This window comes from Papilio polytes, unplaced genomic scaffold (genome assembly GCF_000836215.1).
Source record: "Papilio polytes unplaced genomic scaffold, Ppol_1.0 DF824102.1, whole genome shotgun sequence".
Lineage (NCBI taxonomy): Eukaryota > Metazoa > Arthropoda > Insecta > Lepidoptera > Papilionidae > Papilio > Papilio polytes.
The window spans coordinates 6,456,795-6,478,363 of NW_013525102.1; the positions used below are offsets into that span (position 1 = coordinate 6,456,795).

A 21,569-nucleotide genomic window follows, 5' to 3' on the forward strand; every position below is an offset into this window, starting at 1 on the left:
TGTAATATTCCATACCAGTGATCAGAATTAACAACGTATTGTTCTGATACTAGTACGAGTATATATAGATTCTATACATTGATGTATCCATGAGAACCGACCTTTATTTACAACGCAATCTACTACAAAAAAACAATACTAAGAACATAATATATTCAGTACAGAACATAATGGGCAAAAAAGTCTAAATAGACTTTGGTACGATATTTTTTTAAATCTTATGGCTCACAATAAAAATTACATCAAGATTTTAAAATTTTCCTCTTTTTTATCTTATTGTTCTATGTCTCTGAAGGGATTATTCCCAACCGTCACCCAGTACTGTAACACATGAAGACAGATGAGAATAAAACGTTTCATCCGTCCCACCTTATGCGACGAGGTGACGGTTGGAACTTATTTTATATCATAACGGTTCCATCTGTCACCTTATTAGTTATAGTGTGACTAAAAGATGGGACGGATGATTTTTTTATTCTCACGTGGGGACAGAGCGGGGAGACGGTTGGGAATAATCCCCCTGAAGTGGGGCAGTGATTTTAAAATAGTAATTGTGTTAAATTCTTTTCAGATACTTCAAATAGCGTACCATACGTAAATAGCATACCATAGTCGGTGCCGTCACCGGAGGATAAAAGCGAGAGTTGAGCCGTTTATGAATAATTATCGCTTAAAGTAATGTCTCACGATATTTTAAACAGTTTAATTTGACTTGAGTATTGACTTAAATGTCCAAACAAAATACATTTAATTAAAAATTCAACCCCCAAACGAGATAAGATGAACTCAAAAAGGGTCAAATTATAGATCCGCTTAATGTATCAATATTATTTAATTTTATAAGCTGATTGTTGTAATCAGATCTCCTTGAACTAATGACCCGGAGGTAAGTCATCCGATCTTGAGACAAGACTTTGTCGTTAATATTATAGTTCGGCTAATAAATCTTGGGACCAACATGTTTTAAAATGGGTTTCAATATCATCAACGCGTATGTTTTTAACATGTAGATGGTTAAAGTGTTGAAAATGGAAGTGCATAGGTAGACTTAGAAAGAGATGGATGGATTGCGTGAAAGGTGGCATGATCAAAAAGGGAGTGATGACTGAGATGACGTATGATAGAGTTATGTGGAGGACAAAAACCTGTTGCGTCGCTACGGGAGTAGGATAAGGAGGAAGATGATGATGGTTAAAGTGTTGAAAATTACATGTTTTTGAGATGTAAAGTGAAAATCTCACGTATTTAAGAGTAATTTTATATCTTCTCAAAGTCAATGTATTGTTAAATTTTGTATAACATAAAAATACATTTGTTTTAATTAATTTATGGACAAAATACAAATTAACGGTACTATAATGTGCGCATAGTTCAATTTAAATTAAATGACAAAATTCTTGTTACAAGTTTAATTCGATTCCAACTATAAGGAAAAAGACACTTTTATTGTTTAGAGTACTAATTTTCCTTTTATTTGACCGTGAAAATTATCCTAAAACCACATAAAATAGGTTAACATAATTCTTATAATTTAACGCTTGTATTTAAAAAAAAAACATTTGTTTACAAATTATTAACTAACTTTCGTTGGCATCACCGTAAAATTAAAAAAAAAAAAAACAAAAACGGTAGCCTATATTTTCTTCCAGACTATGCTCTACATCTATGCCAAATTTTATCGAGATTCTTTCAGCAGTATAGGCAGCAAACTTTAACAGACAGTCCATCTAAACACGCATTTATAGTTTTAGAATGATATGATCATTGTACTGGTTTTTTAATGTGTGGCAATATTATTGGTAGTAAAAAATGTGCCAACCCTATAACGTAAAATCTTAAAAGATAACCTCATACGGTTGTTAGTAATTATTACTTAACATAACAGTCGAAGGCCGGACTCTGTGCGTGACGGACGTCTGTTTTTTAAATTAAGTGACCATGTTGCTGCCAATATTTCATTTTTCCGCTGCAGCGATAGATGCATATGTGTTTTGGTACGATCAGAATTATGTGGACCTGCCATTTAAAAATCCCATGGTGAAAGAATTACCGTTAAAATCTCGTTGCATGTTCTTAACGATCTGGTGTCTCGTAAGTTTTTTATAATTTTTTTAATTACTTATCCATACAAGTATACCCTTTTATTATCTTGAGATTTTCTTACATAATTATAGTTATCAATAATTGTTATTTCCGCTTTGTTTATCATAATTAAATCGCCTATAACTATCAGTTTGTATATTTTATATAAATTATTATGCTAATAAGAAAATGATGCAATCCTTTATTGCAAAACTATTAAAAAATATGTTACGATTACTAATGCGTCAGCTGTAATTATTATAATGTTCAAATACTAATACTGAATGCCTTTTTTGTGGCACTTGTTTTTTATAGTTCATAAGTAAAAAGTATAATAATATCGCTATCGCTGTCATTCCCTTTGAAGTGAGCAAGACATAATTTTGTTCTAAATTGAATCATGTTTAAGAAATGTATTGTAGCGGCCAGGTTTTGGTAGTTGCATCAGTTGCTAACTGTAAATTGACCAGTTCCGTATTCGAGCATTCCATAAACGAATTTATCGTTCGTAACGAATTTCACAAATATTATAAATGCGAAAGTTTATATGAGTGTTTATTTATAGAGTTTGAAGCCTAAATTCCTGAATGGATCTCAATTAAAGTCACATATGTAGAACATAATTTGGAAGAAAACATAGACTTACTTTTTTAATTCCACGCGTATGGATACGCGACCTTTACTTTAATTACATGAGATCCTAAGTAAAATTTTGACCAAAATTGTTAGTAAATATATTTGCTAAACATTTATCTGAAGCCATTGTCACCCTGCTTGTTCCCTCTGGTAAATCGGTGACAAATGGCAAGAAGACGGTAATTTAAACAAATTGATAACGCATGCATTTTTAGTGCAGGTTTCCAACGCGGAAATTCTACAAAACAGACTGTTGTTTCTCTTATTTTAAAGCAAAAGGAATAGGAAACTTTTTACAGGTTATTAAGCAGTGGAAATAAATGGTTATTTCGTTTCTTTTGGTCACGTTCATATTCAAATGCATTTTCAATTATTCACATGAATTTATTCTAATAAAATGTCTTTTATTTTATAATTAATGTTATATGAAAAATTATTAGTCACTACTTTGAATACCACCATTTTATTATCAAGTTACAAAATAATTATTTTATGAAAGAAACAAATGAATGTTAAAAACAATAATAAAAGCATCGCTATTAAATGCATAAATATTAACACAATATAAAATAATAATTATTAACTGAGTAAAATATGAGAAAATCAAATAGCCATTAGTTAATTACAGAGTACTAAACGTCCAAAGGTGTAATTAAGTTTATTGCGTGTCTATCTAAATATGTCAATTATTTGCACAACAATGAAGTTACACAAATACAGTCGGTCAATGATAACAAGTTCTATAGACAAGTATAGTTCTGTTCAAACGTTATTACGGCTCGCTCGACCACTGCCATGTCAACTGCCAACTTTGTTAATAATAAATATCTCCTATTCTAAGTTATTTATCCCTGACTTTTCTTACTGTTTATTATTTAATACCCCATTATCTATATTAATTTATTTTCCTGTCCTAGGTTGCCTAGAAGTATTACATTTAGCGATAAAACCACGCTTGTTTACATATAATAGATAGAAAAAAATTAATAGCATGAAATGGTTATTTCAGATTTTTTAATTCGCAATACACAATCCCTTGCTTGCTAACCACGAGCCGTCGTTTCGTTTGAATTTCATTGTACACGCTTTTAAAACTAAACTAAACACTGTTATGCAATATGTAGTCAACTTAAAACGGTTATTTGCATTCTGTCACTTAGCTTCGACAAATAAAACGCTGTTTTAATTATTAAACCAACAATTTCGACTAACTAACCTAACCTAACCTACATCCCTTCAAAAATGTAAATTGGTGGTTGCTTTAATATGTTTCTAGTATTTTCATTATTTCACCACTGTTAAGAGGTCCTCATCGAGGAGTTTACGCTAAGTTATGGTTGACTAGACTAGTCAACCACACTGGTCTTCGGATTGGCTTCACAAACATATTGGTATCTTCACAGATATGTCCAAATGTCCTCACGATGTTTTCCTTTATTGTAAAAACTTTCAGCACACGTGTTAATACCATGAAAAATGCATCCTTTGGTCGCCACGATGTCGCGACAGGCTGTACCTATGTCGCGTCTGTAATTAGTAATGTATGTCGCTTGCACAGCTCTGACAGACAAACTGTACATATTCTATGCATTGCAATGACTGCGGTCCCAAAAACAAATATAAAAAAGGTGCTTTGCACAAAAAGGTAACGACGTAAAAACGTAACCAGTTTGGTATTTTGCTATACAGTTTCAACCTTGACAAGTAACGTAAAAACAAATAAAACTTCAAGGTTGAGAAAAAAATAAAACGTTGAAAATTATATTTCGGAATGTAGAATTTTTTAATAAAAAAGCAAGTATTATTTTTACAACACTTTGCTAAAATTATACTTAAATTAACTTTGTAAACGGTACAAGTTTTGTATTATATACTAAGTGTTGCTTGCGACTTCGTCCACATGAAATTAAAAAATTTTGAAATCGATCTAGTAGTTTTTGAGTTATTTCAATATATACAACAAATCTTTCCTCTTTATAATATTAGTATAGACTAGCTGTTGCCCGCGACTTCGTCTACGCAATATTAAGATGAAAAAGTAGCCTATAATATGCCCGTCTATATCAGCTACCTTTCAGTCCTGAAGTCCTGAAAGTCCGGTCAAAATCGGCCCAGCCGTTTCGGAGATTACCCGAAAAAAACGCGGCTTGCAGACAGACAGACAAAAAAAATTAATGCGATTTTCATTATCAACAACGCGAAATATGGATTTTTTCTTATAATATTACAAACAGACACTCCAATCTATACTCTATATACTAATATAATAAAGCGTAAACGCACACTACTTTGTGGCGTAAGATGTCAGCCATCACAGCATATTTTTGAACAATTCTTTCTTTAATAAAAAGCCCTACACTCACGTCACGGTTTAGGCTAAATTTCACGCATTTAAACTCAGGGGGTAAATCAATTGGTTAAAAACCCTAATGTGCGAAAGGGACCATAAGCTACACTTTCATTCGGATGAAACCGGACGAGAACAGCTAGTTTTATTACATTAGTGTAAATGCAGATATAGATATAGATTTGTATTGTATATAGTTTACATTGTAGTGTGCAAGAAATGACTTGCGGAAACCCAATTAATGTAATATTCCATACCAGTGATCAGAATTAACAACGTATTGTTCTGATACTAGTACGAGTATATATAGATTCTATTCATTGATGTATCCATGAGAACCGACCTTTATTTACAACGCAATCTACTACAAAAAAAACAATACTAAGAACATAATATATTCAGTACAGAAGATAATAGGCAAAAAAGTCTAAACAGACTTTGTAACGATAATCTTTTTTTTAAATCCGAATCTTATTATGACTCACAAAAAACATTACATCAAGATTTCAAATTTTCTTCTTTTTTATCTTATTGTCCTATGTCTGTGAAGGGATTATTCTTAACCGTCACCCCGTACTGTAACACATGAAGACAGATGAGAATAAAACGTTTTATCCGTCCCACCTTTTGCGACGAGGGGACGGTTGGATCTTATTTTATTTCATAACGATTCCATCTGTCACCTTATTAGTTATAGTGTGACTAAAAGGTGGGACGTATGACTTTTTTATTCTCACGTGGGGACAAAGCGAGGTGACGGTTGGGAATAATCCTCCTGAAGTGGGGCAGTGATTTTAAAATAGCAATTGTGTTAAATTCTTTTCAGATACTTCAAATAGCGTACCATACGGTTGCTTTCTTAAATGATGTCTTCGGAACTAACGCTGCATCACCAAAGAAGAAGCCTACAATAAGACTAATTAAAGATGTACTATTTAGCGTAGCTTTCCCCATCGCTATGTACGTATCTGGGGCATTCTGGGGCATATATGCTGTCGACAAAGACTTAATATTCCCAGAACATATAGCTAAATTATACCCTGTTTGGGTGAATCATGTTTTACATACGACGGTGGCTATTTTCATGTTTATAGAACTTTTAACTACGAACAGAAATTATCCGTCTAGAAAAGTAGGGCTTTCTGTAATGTCGGTTTTTATAGGTGCTTACATTTCATGGTATTTGACTGTTTATTTCAAGACCGGAACATGGGCTTATCCACTTTTCGATGAGTTAAATTGGCCGTTGAGAATAATGTTCCTTTTATTCAGTTACTTACTAGTAATAGCGATCTACATTTTTGCTGAGAAACTCAATTATGTGACTGGGTCTAGTAAAGTTGAGAAAAATCTAAGTGGTAAACATAAAAAACGTTAAGTTATGTTTTGTTAATTGAAATGTAATGTCATGTTTTATATGTTAAAAATAAGTTATTTAATAAAATACATGTTTAATTACTATTACAACGTCTTTTTATTAAGCCTGTCGCTGAAATGCTTGAAAATCGATTATTTCGATTTCATTTTAAACATCGATAAACGTGTGTGTTTTATGTTTAATATAACTTTAAAACGTTACTTGTATGTAATTTATGTTACTTTAGCTATATGTTATTACTGTTATAATATGTCTGTATCAACATTAAATCTATTTTTTTAATCTTATCGCTTTTTCATACGATATATGAACAAAATTAGACAATCAATGGACTTTGATAGATTTGATTACGTAAATTGTTGAATAATAAAGCGATTTAACACCTAAGTGATTTTATTATTTCATTCAGTTACACAGTTTTTACATAAATCTATTGATTACAACACATATTTTTAAAGAAATAAATATTTTTTTCAAAACTTAAACAATTTAGTCAAAGTATACCGCACTTCGGGCATCTGTTTCTTGTTGTGCGTGTTCTTATTACTAGGAGTATAAGTGCTATATTCGTATGCCACTCTTCTGTTGACAGCTGTCGCTATGTGTAGTACGTCTAATGCGTCGTGATACTTGTCGATCGCTTGGCAAAGCTCTTGTATCAAGAAGGAGCCTAATGCTGTACGGAATGCCGCATAACCTGGAATAATAATCGATCATCTATATCTATACTAATATAATCAAGCATAAACACACAAAGGATGTCAGAAGTCAAAGCAATTTTTTTTAACAATCTTTTTTTTTAATAAAAGCCCTACACTTACGCGCTTTAGGCTATATATTTTCACGCTATTAATTATTAACAGCTTGTTAACTTATAAAAATATAAAAACAGCTAGCTGTCTCTCCAAAGAAGACTCATCGAATTGCCAACATTATGAAAACAACCAACTTGTATCCATTCTCAGCAGCTATAGGTAGGACCCTTTCATAGTAACCTTTAAACCAAACTTCTTACAGAGAAATCAATACGAATTTTATTATCTACCTTCAACACTAGAGTACATAGTGAAGAAATCTGCGTGCGAGGGGACGTGGAATGTGAGGTCATCGTCGCCGTCCAACTGAACCGTCCTGCCATCGTCCATGTCACCACCGCGACAAGCCTGGTAAGCAAAATCGTAAAACGTGAACAAGTCCAGTTAACACTTTCACTGCGTAACAGGCCGATATCGGCCTGACGCGGTACTTAAGCTGGCGCGGACGACGAAAACTATGTCCCTCTCGCTAATGCGAAACAAATTTTAAGGTGTATACGTTACATTACGTAAAATGTATATAATGTTTCCACAATTTTTATAGCAATATAAACTATCGTAGTGCTGGTGGGTCTAGAAAGACCTGCCACATATTGGTGGAAATATCATTGGGCGCATTTTGGCTCGCCGCACCAGATGAAGAATTATGATTTTACTTGCCGCAGTAAACGTGTTACCACTTGGCATGCGGGATTACTTTGCAACAGAATTACGCGTGTAAAACGAGCGAAGATTTGATTTTTATAGAAAAAATTGCAGTAAATCGAAAACTTCTATGTTATCTACCACAAATCTACTAAATGCGCATTTTTAAGTGACCCTCGCTCCAGTGGCACATTGCAAGAAACATGCCTGCCAAACAAACACGATGCCTGCATGCCAAGTGTTAAAAATGAAGACTAATTTTTATTAATATCTTTTTATAACATTAGTATAAATAAGACAATATCTCTCTTGAATTATAACAGCATAAAAGTAGTTTTAATACCTGTATGAAAAAGAGTTTGGGTTTATTGACTAAACTCTGGTCTCCGTTTTCCAGCATCTTTGTGACGTCACTAAACTGGTACGGCCGGTCCGACGCGAACAGTTGCCCGCCCTTGTCACCGTGAGTGAGAATCGCGAAGCATAGACAAGACGTTGTAGTGTGGTCCATACGACTTACTGAAAGGAATACAAAAATATGCTTTTAAAGTTAATTAACATACTTTTATAAACATTATTATCCTAGTCATTTTGACAAAATGAGATGTACCTTAAAAATCTTACTTCTAATATTATAAATGAATAGGTTTACATGGATGGATAAACGGCTAAAAAAAACTCGATTTAACTGTTTCTTTAATTGCTCGCAGACTCGCGGACAATAGCTTAGTTGCTCTTATATATATACTCCGGGAATTTATCAGAAAATAATAAGGAGAATTTTAAATTTATAATTTTCTTCGAACCGTAGTAAGTACCTTATTGGCAGTATCTCATTGGTTGTTCTAGAACTACAAATCAATAACAGAATACAATGGCCCAATCACAGTAAATGCACAAAGACAAGTACATTGTAAAGTTTGTAGATATTCTAATTAACTTAATTAAAAAATAAAATGGATTATCTATGGAAAGGATTCATGGTTCGCAACATTCTAATATCTACGAACTTATTTTTTTTTCTATAATATAAGGTGGCAAACGAGCAAGCGGCCACCTGAATTCACAGAAATGGAAAGCGACCGCTGCCTATAAACATCCGCAATTGCAGATGCCTATCCTTAATTGACGGAGGAGGAGACGTACATAAAGAGGACATTTCCCCTTCCTATGCGTCTCCTCCACCGTCAAATCCACTTTTCCTTCCCATCCTTCCCTCTTAAGAAAAGGATGGAAAGAAAGGGACTAAAATTAAGTTAATTTATCAAACATCTTACTTTCCAACGCCTTGTTAAGTATTTCGCCGTGATCCAAGTCATGGTAAGTTAGCACCTTGTATCCTAAGTTGGAAAAAGTTTTCTTGAGTGATTCTACGTCTTTTTCCGTACCTTTTCGTGGTGTCGGAGTTTGAAAACTACGTGAAATTATAAGAAACAAATTACGGTTAGATAATTTTTACATCATCGATTTAAGAGAGGACGCACACATTTGACAAAATTATCGCACAACTGTTTAGTCGCACATTAACTTCTATGAGCTTAACATATATGAAAGTGCGAACACTACTCAATTACTATTTGTGTAACTAACAGTTGAATTGACTGCAAGACAATCGACAATTAATCAACAGTTTTGCACTAGTTTACTCAAAGATGTGCCCCCGCTCCAAGACTATTTCTAGATCTTGGTATCATTAAAAAAAACATATTACGTACTGAAAATATCTCGTCGTTTTATATTTAGTGTGATTAAATATCACAAGATATTTATCTCCGGACATATCATAGAACATATCTTCAGGATTGAATTTTGGTTGTGCTTTGGTTGCAATTCTGGTTTCATCGCCTGCGATTGTTTTGGTATTTTGGCTGTAATAGAAAGACGTTAATTAATGTTACCTTAAACCTTAAGAACCAATATTTTTGCATTAATTGTATAAGGGAAGATTAACTGAATCTGATTGGATAGAAAAGAATCTGGATAATGAAGTCGTATGAATATTATGAAACATATTTCTACTTCGTGTTTTGCTCTGTTAATTCGTGGCACTATATTAAAAAATTTTCTTTAGTGTATTTAGTTTTTCTTGAAACCAATTTTTACCTTTCTAAAATAATCTATCGGAAGTCGCAAGTGACAAAACATACCTTGAATTTGTTGGATAGCTTGGGTTAACATCCGAGAAGGTTTCTTCCATTTTCACTAATTATAATAAACTGCAATAAATAATACAACAATGTATATAACTGGAGGCACAGCTAGCTGCAAAAATGATAAGTGGTCGAGTGTTAAAAGTATGATAAAAATGATAAGGGGCAGTAAACCGCCGATTGTCGTCATATTCATGTACCAACTTTTATGTGTTTTAATTTACTTGAATCAATTTTTGTAGGAATCTCATCCTCAGCTCATAATAGCGGTAAATATGTATATGATGAAGGGTTCCAGCCTTTAGTTGGTGCTTTATTCATTAGGGAACTCTATTATTAGTCGTTTTAAAAAAAATTCTAGGTAAGTTTGACGTCTAAAAAATTTGTAGTGAACAATAGGGAACACTGAATGTAATTTTTAATAAGTTATTAATAAAAATAGTTGTCGCCGAATGAGACTATATTAGAACTACGTGTTATCAATTCAAAGGCATTAATAGTACTAGTTAAAAAAAAATCGTATGAACTATTGACAGAAGCGGGTCTTGCCCTTGATAAGTTCGTGGTATTGGTGATATGAACCAGTAAGGGTCTGCATAACAGGATGTGCAGATGGTGTCGTCTTTAGACAAGTAAAGATAGAACAATAGTTTATTAACAAAATTTATTTACAATAGAATATTTTAAATAACAACATGAGATTCAAATCCTTCTACAATAAATTTAATATCTTCGTCTTCCTTTTTTTTACGTCTCGATCGTCTTTTACGGTTACTCCATTTGACTGTAGTTAAGTTCATAGTATTAAGGCATTTGTTAAATAAATGACACAAGCTTTTGTAAAAAGTTAACACACTTGTAGCACCTTTGATGTATTGTTCAAAAAAATGTATCGGGTCATCTTGGTTTTCTAATTTCAGAGCTATATTGTAAATAAATGTCCCATTATAACATTTGGAGTAGATTGTTCTTTTAAAGGGCTCTCCACATAAAGTATTGAGTCCATTAAACTGAAGCAAACAGCTCTGAAACTGGGCAAATGAATGTATTTTCTTAACATCATAACTTTTAGGCCTCTTTCTAATGCTGTCGTCAATTTCAAAGTGTTTTAACAGAACACTAGCAGCTAAAAGACAGTCCTCATATTGAATTTTGTGTTTATTCAAAAATAGTTCATCTTCAATTGACACTGGTACATCAGGTCTCTTTCTCAGTTCTTCAAGTTTCTTAGAATGTTTATTATTGAAAAAACTGTGTCCACGGAATGTTCCAATTTTCTCATCGATAGCATCCAAGAAGATATAAGTTATTATTAAGCTATGAACATGAGCTAGTGGTACACTACAGTTGGATATCCACCATAATATAGATATCATATATAATTGAAAATTTGGTGGCAAAAACTCTATGACTTCACAGTCTAATGATGGCATTTTCTGTTCAAGGAAATGATAGAAACATTTCTTCAATTCATCATCATTTAGTTTGTTAAATGGTGTTTCTATTAATCTTGATATTGAATATTCTCTATCTATTAACAATCTCTTATAGTTACAATTGTTTTCTCTACTGACATATACAAAATTTTCATGTGAAAAATCAGTTAACACATCGAACACATATCTAAGTATTGGTAATGCCCAGAGCGATGCATCTTCATCAGAATAATCTTCAGCTTGCGGTGAACTGAAGTACAATTGATGTGTAAATAGATTAATATATAACCTAGGAATCCTATTCAATCTAATGTACTCTGCAAGCCAATTTGATATTCCATTTAAATTTTGATCATCTGAATTTGTGTTCTCGTTATTTGTTGATGAACTATCATCACTCTGTTCATTATCACTTTGATCACCGTTGTCAATTTCATTCTCATTTACAGTTATTGTTATGTTGGTATCTAAATCTTTAGGTTCATTGTTACATAGATTAAAATATTTTAAAGATAGACAATGTTTTCTATTGTAGCCGTTAATACTTTTTGTAATTATTGAGAGTACTTTCGTCCTTCTATCCTTTTTTATTCTACCTAATATTTTAGATATCGCCGAATCAAGAGTTTCATCCTGCAACCATTTAAACAATGAATGAATGTTTCTTTGTTGCTCATTTCTGTTGATCCTACTTTTTTGTAATTTTAATTGTGAAAAAAACTTATTGAAAACTCTCTTCTCTACAAAATCATTGCCAAGTAATGTTGCCAGCAATGGCAGGAGCTCTTCTTTTAAACCACCAAAATTAGCAACCAAATATTCAACTTTATAAATCTTGCATTCCATAACATACACTTTATCGTTATTGATTATAACTTGTTTTGGTTTCCTTTCAAGAGTATTGAATGGTATGTACTGTACATTATAAATGAAGAAATCTGAATCGTAACTGAGTACTGGGCAGTTCAAATATCTAGCCATAGCTGCGATTTCATCGTCAGCTTCGAATTCACAAGTTGTATATGGGACCATCATTTCAATGAGAACTTCTTTAAAAACATCCCTAAGCAGCAATGGAAATATTTGTAAGCTCGACTGCGTAACAGGGTCTAACCGTGAAGCCCCATTTATCTTTGATCTTAATCTATTATATGCTGTTTTTAGTTTTCTCAGCTCGTAGCTTCCGTCGAAAAGAACGAACGGTTGGACATTGCATTTTCGTAAACTTTTAAAAAATGTTCTTGTATATGATGCAAATTTGTCGTAATCGCCTCCAAAGGCTGAGAAACAATTAAGGCACCGATACAATTGTGAACACAGGCTGTGGCCATCGATCACAAGATTACAATCTCGAAGATAATGCCGACGTAAAAACGTATCCTGGTTACCATTTATGTACGTAGTTAATCCTCTAACTCCCATCTTAAAACTGCTTAAAAGTGAGCAAAATCAATTAATAAAACTCCATCTAGTTCAAAATTTATCACAAAAGTCTTAAATCTAATTTAAAAGAAAAATATAATCAACAAGTGCTTTCAAATTTGAGGTTATGTCGATTAAGTTGTCAGTTGTCACTTATTTTCTACGACATTTGAAAGTTGTTGCCATTTGTCTATTTTAGCTTGCTATATGTTTTTCTTTTCTAGCTGTATTTTAATGAATTAGAGGTAATCATTTAAAAAATGATAGTTTTATGGAAAAATTAACAGAACCAATTTTCACTTCTGTTATTTTTCTAACAAATATGTTTTCAAAACGGTCATTGTACATTGCAACATAATGCGCGGTGGACACTTGTCCAGTACAGTTGATCAAAGCGCTCTATAACTGGCATGTCAATCAAATGGCATAGCGTGAACGCGCCAGGGAGTCCACAATCCGCGCAACTATCCAACTGTACTGCCCAAGTGTAAACTGGGCATTAGTCTATACTATACTGTCATTTCTTGACACTCGTACGACAATTTCACCAACATCACCAAACCAAACCAAACCATTTTGATATTGCGCCGGCGTGTTCGTTCTTATTGAATGAAAACTAAAACACGTGTTTCGATATAAGGATAATTTCCAGCTAAGTTTAAACACTTATCGTAGATATTAAAGTCTAGAATCAGTAAAGATCTGTAAGTATTATTATTCTATTTCAACAATTGCACCACGTTTTCATATTAATACTTCGCGTGGGGTTAAAAAAATAAATGTATTCACTTATGCCGTAGATTTTCTGCAATGACTGAAGAAAAAGAAGTAGCGACTGAAACCAACGGTCAAGAAAATGATAAAGAGAATAATGCCGAGGAGGAAACTCATTTAGAAAGTGCCATTATACGACAAGTTGAATACTATTTCGGTGCGTAAGATACAGTTATAACATCTAGAATACATATAGTGATTTTAAAAAATGTACTCTTACTTTACTTTTAGCCAACTTCCTAACAGGAGAAAGTTATTCGTCTGATTTTAGTATTGTAGTTTTTTATTCTTTGTTAAAATATCAAATGTATGTAATACCAATTATTCATGCACACATCAATGTCAATTTACATGTTTGCAGGCGATGTCAATCTGCCTCGGGACAAATTTTTGGGTGAACAAGTTACCCTGGATGATGGCTGGGTGCCCCTCGATGTGCTCACAAAGTTCAACAGACTGGCTAAACTGACTATGGACACAGATATCATTGCTAATGCTCTTGCCAAATCAACATCTGGTCTTCTAGAAGTATGTATAATTTTATTAACTCTTTTTGTTAAAATGTAACAACAAACTACTCAGCCAAATAATCCCCAAGCTATGCATTTAGTGGGAAATATATAGTATCAATAAAGAGTAATTTTAAGTTGAAAAAGTTAAACTACTTAAGTTAAAAAGAGAAAAAACTATATAAGTTCTTTCGTTTTTATCTATTAATTGTTATTTAATTTTAAATTGAAGTTTCACTGAATTATTAAAAATAAACCCAGTTTTTTTTGTGTTTAGATTTCAGATGATAACAAAAAAGTAAGACGAAATCCCGAGTTACCAATCCCAGAGATGAATGAGGAGCGTCGCAAAGAAATGATGGCAAGAACTATCTATGTTAAAGGTTTTGCTAAAGATTTAACATTGGACGACCTTCTGAAGTTCTTCAAAGATTATGATGGTGTTGAAAATATTATTATGAGGAGATATCAAGATAGACAGACCAAGAAGAGACATTTCAAAGGATCAATATTTACAACTTTTAAGACTAAAGAACAGGTATGTTAATAAAGATATATTTTAGTAAGTATCCTCGAACTAACTAGACATAAAAAGAGATGGATGGATTGCATGAAAGGTGACATGCTCAAAAAGGGAGTGATGACTGAGATGGTATATGATAGAGTTATTTGGAGGACAAAAACCTGTAGCGCCGACCCTTTGGAAGTAGTATAACAAGGAAGATATGATGATTTTTAGTATCTATCTTCTCACGAATTTAAAAATTATGACAGCACTGGAAAATTTTACTTGAGTTGAGGTGTTTTTAGTTTGTTTATAATTTCTCACAAAAGTTTAAACAGTTTAATATTGTTTAATCCACATTTTTTTGTTTATGCATACTTAATAGTGAGCCATTTTCATGTAAAGATGGAATTTAAAAAAAGTAAAATGTACTTAAATATAGAAAATTTTCAAAGTTTAACCCTAAGGTTTTCCAAGTTATGGGGTGGCTTTAAATTAGTTAATACATGTTACAATAGTTTACGATTGTATAATCTTTCAGGCTGATAAATTTATGGAAAACAAAGGTCTGAAACACAATGACACAGAACTGATTATTCTCTGGCAAGACAATTATCTGCAGATGAAGCATGAGGAGCATGCAGCAAAGAAAGAACAGAGAAACAAGAAAAATAAGGAAAGAGAAGTGAGTTTTTTTACCATGTTTACCTATAAAATTTAAAAAAAACTAAAATTACATTTGCCTGCAACAATGCGGAATAAAAAAAAATAGTAAATAACCTTTTACTGTCTAAAATATGTTCTATATCTTTAAAAATATCCTTCCATTTTAACATTTGTATTTACGATTTCAGTATGATATGTAACTTTTTCTTATTTTAGGAGAAAAAGGAAGAAAAGGAATTCAAACTGCCGACGGGCACTGTGTTGCATTTCAAGCAAGATAACGAAAAAATGACCAGAGAAAATATTCATGAAGCCTTAGTGGCTTTAGGTAAGATATACAAGAAAAATATTTAAAGTATTGTTACATACAAAAATGCACACAGTACTAGTATAGATTTTCACTACCATAATAAATCTTACTGTTTAAAATATCAAATTATTATAATTTAATTATCAGGTGCGGAAATAGCTTTTATAAGCTACAAAGTCGGAGAAAAAGAAGGTTGGGTGCGTCTCACTAAAGAAGATGCAGCGAAAACCGTAGCCGAGAAGATACCTGATGGTAAATTGACAATCGCGGAAACAGAAGTTGTGTTCAAACTTCTAGAAGGTGATGAAGAGAAGGCGTATTTAGATAAAACTATTGAAGAAATGGCGAAACGTCGCAGAAACCAGAAAAACTTCAAACAGAACAAGGGAAAGAATTACAAAGGGAAACAGAATAGGAAACGTAAACAAGACGACCATGGTGATGCGCCGCCGACTAAAGTTAAGGCTGATAGCTAATTAGATATTTGTACTGAAAGCATTAAACATTTATTAAACTAAGGATCCTTATAAAAACTATTTCAAAATATTTCCTATAAAATATGTGATTTGTAATAGTTGTTGTGCAGTTAAAGTAATTTGCTATAAAGAAATTAGAAACAACATATTTCAGTGCTCAAGTAAAGCTCTGAATAACACAAATATTGAATGTAAATGTAAGTTGATACCTAGGTATGCATTAAAATGCATATATTTAAAAACTTATTCTTGTAACTAATGTTACAGAAATTTGAACCTAATTTAGGAACTAAGTTCCTTTCTGTAATCTGCTAAATTTGTGTAATTAAAATTACTTTTTAAATAAACTTGTTTTATTCACTACTTATTCACGCATTTTATTCCAAACAAACATCGAGTTAAACATGTTTTTGTGGTCCCCTGTTTTCCGTATACAATTTCCTGCCGTTCTCTCAAGGCAAGTTCTAGGTCATCCAAGAAGTTGGGCGGGATATTTCTAGTCCCCCTTCGTGGTCCAATAAAGACCGATTAAGATTGAGAACCCTTTTTACTTAATGACTCGTTTTTAAATGATTATGAAAGCATGTTATCAGGTCTGATGTAAGTGGCAAAATTAAGAAAATGTTAAGTGGATTTTGTTATGTGATGAAAAAATTGTCTATGTTATTAGAAAGTTGCGCAGTGGCTTAAAGATCCAGACCTTGTAATCTTAGAAAAAAGTTATGTGAATGACATCTGGTTGTTTGACATTGACAGTTGTTTGACAAGAATCAAAATAACCAACAACAACTGCTTTTGCCATTTAGTTTGCAAATTTGTTTACGCTATTGTTTAGTCGAGAAGAAAGTTTACATATCGTGATATGTGTACCCAATAGGATTACGTTGATAAAATAAAAAAATGAAGACGGATCCTGAATCAAGAAGCGAGTCCGAGAATCTCGGACCCGCGGTAACCGGCGATGTGATAGGGGACACTGCGTATAGCGAGCGCTTTGTATTGAAAATTCTTTTAAAATTAGCGAATTTGGATTCTTTGAAAGATGAATTAAACGAAAAGGTCTTCGAAGATGATATCTGCACTCTGTGGGATATGACGGTAGAAAGGGATGTTGTTTTATTCCTTTTAAAACATAAAGTGTTAAACCTCTTCAATTTTGCATTGCCAACTGTAGAAACACCGCGTTATATAGAGATATTTGTGGGTATAATTGGGAATATGTGCTGCCAGAAAGAAGCTGTACAGACACTAATAAAAATGGACGAATTTTTATATTTACTGTTAGATTACATTAAAACAGATGACAGTTTGATACTTATACAATTGCTGCGTTTGGTTAGTTCTGCATTATCTTCAGTTGACAGTGAAGACATTGTAATCTGGTTAAGCATGTTTGTTAAAGTCAACTATTCTGATGCATTGTATTATATCCTCAAAAACTCATCAAATAAACAGCTTTTAATGACAGCATTAGAGAACTTAAATACAATTTGTTCATATTGTAACATACAAAAGTTTAGAAATCAATATTTCGAACATTTCATTCATAAGGAAGTCCTTACTTCATTAACAACAGCTTTCACAGAACTGACTGTTACACAGAAAGAGAGCTTATCAAAAGATGAATTGGAGAGAATTATGGTTATAAGTTTACAAATGACTTTAGATATGGTTAGTTTTGAAACACCTACAGAATTATTTGATGATTGTAAAGAAAATGTTGCTACAATAATAAGCACTGTATTGGAATACTATGAAGCAAAACTTGTGCAAGACAAAGAAATTGATTCCGATCTTGTAGATTTATTGGAGTGTATTAACAATATAATTGGTATAATACCTATTAATGAAGAATGTGAACCAGAGAAATACTTTAACACATGTTATAGTATGTGGAAGGCTTTGAAATCAATAACAAAAGTAAATCAAAATGGCGACAGTAACTTTGAAGAAATAGATAAAGAGGAGTTTCAAGAGTTTGTTACAAATATGAAGCCATCTCTAAGTATGATAATGTGCAAATACATGCAGCAATGTCCTCGAGCACATCTGTTTAATATATTGGACAAAATTGGTGATGATAATAAGGACATTTTAATGTCACTCACTGATGGGGATTTAAAACTTGCTGTATCTAACAGGATCTTGGATTATACAACAAGATTAAATGATTTAGATTCATAGTTGTTTATGGTCTTTTATTTTAATCATTTTGGACACTGCATCGAAAACTTACTCTCTTAGCTATAATCTCATTCTGAAATAGGTTGGGAATTGAATGGTGTGAGCATTTGCTTATTTTTACACTTAGAAGTTTGTAGAGGTCCCATAATTTAAGTCTATGACTCCATAATCTCAAAAACATTATTGATTGTAAAGCACTATTGTTCTTGTCTGTCATAATTATTGAAGCACACTGTTCTTATAATAGTCTATATATTCTTTTTTTTCATATTTGTTTGATTTTATCACTATGTGGGTAGTTAGTAAATAAAAAACATCATTTATATGGGATTATATATTTTGTAGACATTATAAAGCAACATTTACATTACCATAAACGAGTTTCGTACCGTCGCGAGTGCAACGGACTAAAACTATTCGAATGTAACAGTACATCGTAACAACGATCGCACGGCGGCCATCTTGGCCTCGCACTCTACACATTTACTCATCACAATAAAAAAAAACGTACACCACAAATACTGAAAGGGAGAACAGAGATTAATAACTGTATATTTTACATTAAATGTACTTATAAACTAACTAACCACGAGCCTACTTGCCCTCGACGGGGCCGAATCGCACAATTTAAATATCAATTCGTAAATATTTAGAATATTATATCGTTAAAGAATAAAAACAGAATAAAGACTAGACTTTACACTGATCAACGACAAAATGGCTAACAGCAACAAATCGCGAGTGACGCCGCTCTGCGGGAGGCGACATATAACTTAAATATAAAGCGACGCGCGCCGCCACTGGCAACACCGGCCCAGACGATTCCAGTGTAGCCAGTTCATTCTTTTATTACTTCATAACGTATGTCGTATTTTCATACTGGCCAAACTTTTATTTTTCTTTTTACTATAAATATCCCTACATCGTCTGAAGAGTGTTGCCAGTGCACTCAAATAACTGAGCGAACAAATAATATAGCATCCTTAAAACGTAACATGTGACATTCGCCACCGTCCCGCAGAGAACTATATACACTACAAAACATACTTGATACCTACTCAATAAATTACATAAATTATCTGAATTTAAAAACAAATCTTAGGCTTCTGATAATTTGTCGACACGACAGCTGTTAGCTACGCTTGTCTGCACATTACCACTGTCCTACTTCTAGTAAGAGAACAAAATCTATGACAAAAATAGATTTTCTCGAAACTTATATAGGGTGTCTCAAAATCCCTTAGAACATTTTAACTACCTATTTGTAGCAGATTGTATATTTTTTAAACAAAAGTTTTTTTGCAGATAGTAAGACAGTGCAATGTGCAGAATAAAAGGGAACAAGAGAAATAATATTTACAAAAAGAAGCGTAGACAGAACTAGCCCGCGAGTGATACGAACGCGCAGTGAACCCCATTTGTACTGGCAGGGATATGTATATTGTATAACTTGTGACATTGAACAGTTAATTGCATTGCTATTCTTATATCAAATCTTAACGTTAGAGCATAATTTACTTTGAATTTTAATATATCCACTTCAAGTTTCGTCATACAATACGAGAGAAAACTGTAAATACTTATCGTATAAATAGTAAAAGCGAAATTCCAACAATACTTTACGATAGCCAAAACCCATCCAATTTGTATATATTTTTGAAATGGTCCATTTTTGGCACATTATCGTCCAAATATGTGTAAATAATACTATGCGACGCGTGGTCTGGCAACACAACGCTATATTTATAGGGTTACAAGAATATTTAATTGAAGCCATTTTACCTGATATTGTAGGAAATTTAAATTTTTAACGTGGCAATACTCACTTTCTTAGTAACCCCACGTAAACGCCCGTTTCAATTACCATAGACATTTTTTTAATCTGTATCTTTTTAAATAACAAAATGTATCAAAACACTAGTTTAATTATTTCTTTTCATACATCGTGATAGAAGCCTCTTTAAATTAGATCATTTCGTAAAGATCTAATGTGCGTGTTTGCAACATACGTACAATTTGGAAAAAAATAAGAAAATGTCTATGGACAGTTTGAAACGGACCAAAGCCCCTTACGAATAACATCTTTGGTACATATTTGTGAGCAAAGACAATCGAATATCTGTTCGAAATAGACAAGCCTTAAAGCGACAAGGATGCTCAAACATTGAATACTGTTGCCAATATATTATGAACGTTACGTCTGACGTATTAAGGTTTTAATTCCACCGATGAATGTGTTCACTTTGGCCGATGGTACCTTAAGGCTGGAAATCACTGGAATGTTCACATCGACGCACGTCTCAAGGACACATTATACAAATATTGCTTTATTTTAAGCGTATTAACTCCGAGTAGGCACGACATCTATTTTGTACTTACACGAAACACTAAACACGATTAAATATATAAATATATTAGAAACAACCTAAGTCCCCGTTTTCGTTGTCTTGAACGGACTGCGTTGATAATGGCTACAGGTTAAGGGTAACTAGTTAGCACGGCTAGGGGGCAACGGATTATAATTTGTCAAGTATTTCGCGATGGATCACTAAAATATTCATACGAATACTAAAACACAATTATAACAGACGAAATAATATTCATATTTCAAAATAAAACTTCACGATCGCGAAGATTTTGTTCGATTAGAAATCGAGAGATCCGAGAAAACTTGTATGAAATCTATCCGACCATCTCATTATTTTATTTGCAACATTAAAATGACATCAAAAATAATTATTGTCAGCGAAAAACACAAGTTTTTAGGTATAAATATTGCAAATAGCATTTCATGCAGACCATTAAATAGGACCATTAACAAATTAGATGAAAACCAATCCGATTGACGAATATCGATACAATATAACATACAAATCGAGTAATCAACACATCGAATAATCGTAAATCGAATTGATCGTCCGATTGAGTGGATAATCGAATAGAATCGTACGATAAGACGTAGGAAAAGACGTGACTGGGGAACAACAACACTACAATAAACGAGATTGCTCTCCGTGGGTGAGCGAGGTGGAGGGCTGCGCCCCCTGAGGCCTTGCCCCTAGGCCTACGCCCCCGAGAAGCCGTACACCTCGAGGACTCGTATCTCGAAGTCCCCGCTGGGGCAGAGCGGCGGGTTGTTGAAGGTGGAGCAGCGGTCAGTCTTTCCGAACCTTATGTTCTCGTCCATCCAGATCGCCTGCCCGTCGCTGCAATACCAAACATTACATATTAACT

At 33.0% G+C, this 21,569-nt stretch overlaps 6 protein-coding genes across 9 annotated transcripts in view; 3 read left to right on the forward strand and 3 right to left on the reverse strand.

Annotated features, from left to right (window-relative positions):
* Nucleotides 1-1,889: 1,889 nt before the first annotated feature.
* LOC106099860 (androgen-dependent TFPI-regulating protein-like) lies at nt 1,890-6,581 on the forward strand. The gene is made up of 2 exons (XM_013278538.1): nt 1,890-2,091; nt 5,892-6,581. Exons 1-2 carry the CDS (start codon nt 1,939-1,941, stop codon nt 6,441-6,443), a joined length of 705 nt encoding a protein of 234 aa, XP_013133992.1. The 5' UTR covers nt 1,890-1,938; the 3' UTR covers nt 6,444-6,581.
* A 74-nt stretch (nt 6,582-6,655) lies between these two features.
* Nucleotides 6,656-10,202, reverse strand: LOC106099858 (caspase-3-like). Its single transcript, XM_013278537.1, has 6 exons — nt 10,051-10,202; nt 9,619-9,771; nt 9,181-9,317; nt 8,247-8,422; nt 7,489-7,606; nt 6,656-7,140 (listed from the first exon to the last, which is right to left on the reverse strand). The coding sequence occupies exons 1-6, from the start codon at nt 10,098-10,100 to the stop codon at nt 6,917-6,919; spliced, it is 858 nt and encodes a 285-aa protein (XP_013133991.1). The 5' UTR covers nt 10,101-10,202; the 3' UTR covers nt 6,656-6,916.
* Nucleotides 10,203-10,721: 519 nt separating this feature from the next.
* On the reverse strand, nt 10,722-13,064 carry LOC106099485 (protein asteroid). The gene has a single exon (XM_013278044.1). The coding sequence runs from the start codon at nt 12,909-12,911 to the stop codon at nt 10,737-10,739; it is 2,175 nt and encodes a 724-aa protein (XP_013133498.1). The 5' UTR covers nt 12,912-13,064; the 3' UTR covers nt 10,722-10,736.
* Nucleotides 13,065-13,434: 370 nt separating this feature from the next.
* On the forward strand, nt 13,435-16,299 carry LOC106099491 (la protein homolog). Its single transcript, XM_013278049.1, has 7 exons — nt 13,435-13,615; nt 13,712-13,842; nt 14,047-14,213; nt 14,472-14,732; nt 15,241-15,384; nt 15,582-15,693; nt 15,823-16,299. Exons 2-7 carry the CDS (start codon nt 13,722-13,724, stop codon nt 16,149-16,151), a joined length of 1,134 nt encoding a protein of 377 aa, XP_013133503.1. The 5' UTR covers nt 13,435-13,615; nt 13,712-13,721; the 3' UTR covers nt 16,152-16,299.
* Nucleotides 16,300-16,907: 608 nt separating this feature from the next.
* On the forward strand, nt 16,908-18,350 carry LOC106099515. The gene has a single exon (XM_013278078.1). It carries the CDS (start codon nt 17,052-17,054, stop codon nt 18,333-18,335), a length of 1,284 nt encoding a protein of 427 aa, XP_013133532.1. The 5' UTR covers nt 16,908-17,051; the 3' UTR covers nt 18,336-18,350.
* A 304-nt stretch (nt 18,351-18,654) lies between these two features.
* The window catches only part of LOC106099605 (TBC1 domain family member 24), a 62,021-nt gene continuing 59,106 nt past the window's right edge, over nt 18,655-21,569 (reverse strand). For all 4 annotated transcript variants that reach the window (XM_013278192.1, XM_013278193.1, XM_013278191.1 and 1 more), the window contains exon 13: nt 18,655-21,541. In XM_013278192.1, the coding sequence (XP_013133646.1) occupies nt 21,400-21,541 (142 nt within the window). In that variant the 3' untranslated portion in view covers nt 18,655-21,399. The remainder of the gene's footprint in view (nt 21,542-21,569) is intronic.

Bases quoted from the DNA above. Each gene is read 5' to 3' on its own strand.
- LOC106099860 (XM_013278538.1), top strand. From the start codon at position 1,939: ATGTTGCTGCCAATATTTCATTTTTCCGCTGCAGCGATAGATGCATAT. The intron at 2,092-5,891 runs GTAAGTTTTTTA...AATTCTTTTCAG, and splicing joins TCTTAACGATCTGGTGTCTC to ATACTTCAAATAGCGTACCA.
- LOC106099858 (XM_013278537.1), bottom strand. From the start codon at position 10,100: ATGGAAGAAACCTTCTCGGATGTTAACCCAAGCTATCCAACAAATTCA. The intron at 9,772-10,050 runs GTATGTTTTGTC...TTTCTATTACAG, and splicing joins AGCTATCCAACAAATTCAAG to CCAAAATACCAAAACAATCG. The intron at 7,607-8,246 runs GTATTAAAACTA...TTTGCTTACCAG, and splicing joins CCAAACTCTTTTTCATACAG to GCTTGTCGCGGTGGTGACAT.
- LOC106099485 (XM_013278044.1), bottom strand. From the start codon at position 12,911: ATGGGAGTTAGAGGATTAACTACGTACATAAATGGTAACCAGGATACG.
- LOC106099491 (XM_013278049.1), top strand. From the start codon at position 13,722: ATGACTGAAGAAAAAGAAGTAGCGACTGAAACCAACGGTCAAGAAAAT. The intron at 13,843-14,046 runs GTGCGTAAGATA...ACATGTTTGCAG, and splicing joins ACAAGTTGAATACTATTTCG to GCGATGTCAATCTGCCTCGG. The intron at 15,694-15,822 runs GTAAGATATACA...TTTAATTATCAG, and splicing joins TGAAGCCTTAGTGGCTTTAG to GTGCGGAAATAGCTTTTATA.
- LOC106099515 (XM_013278078.1), top strand. From the start codon at position 17,052: ATGAAGACGGATCCTGAATCAAGAAGCGAGTCCGAGAATCTCGGACCC.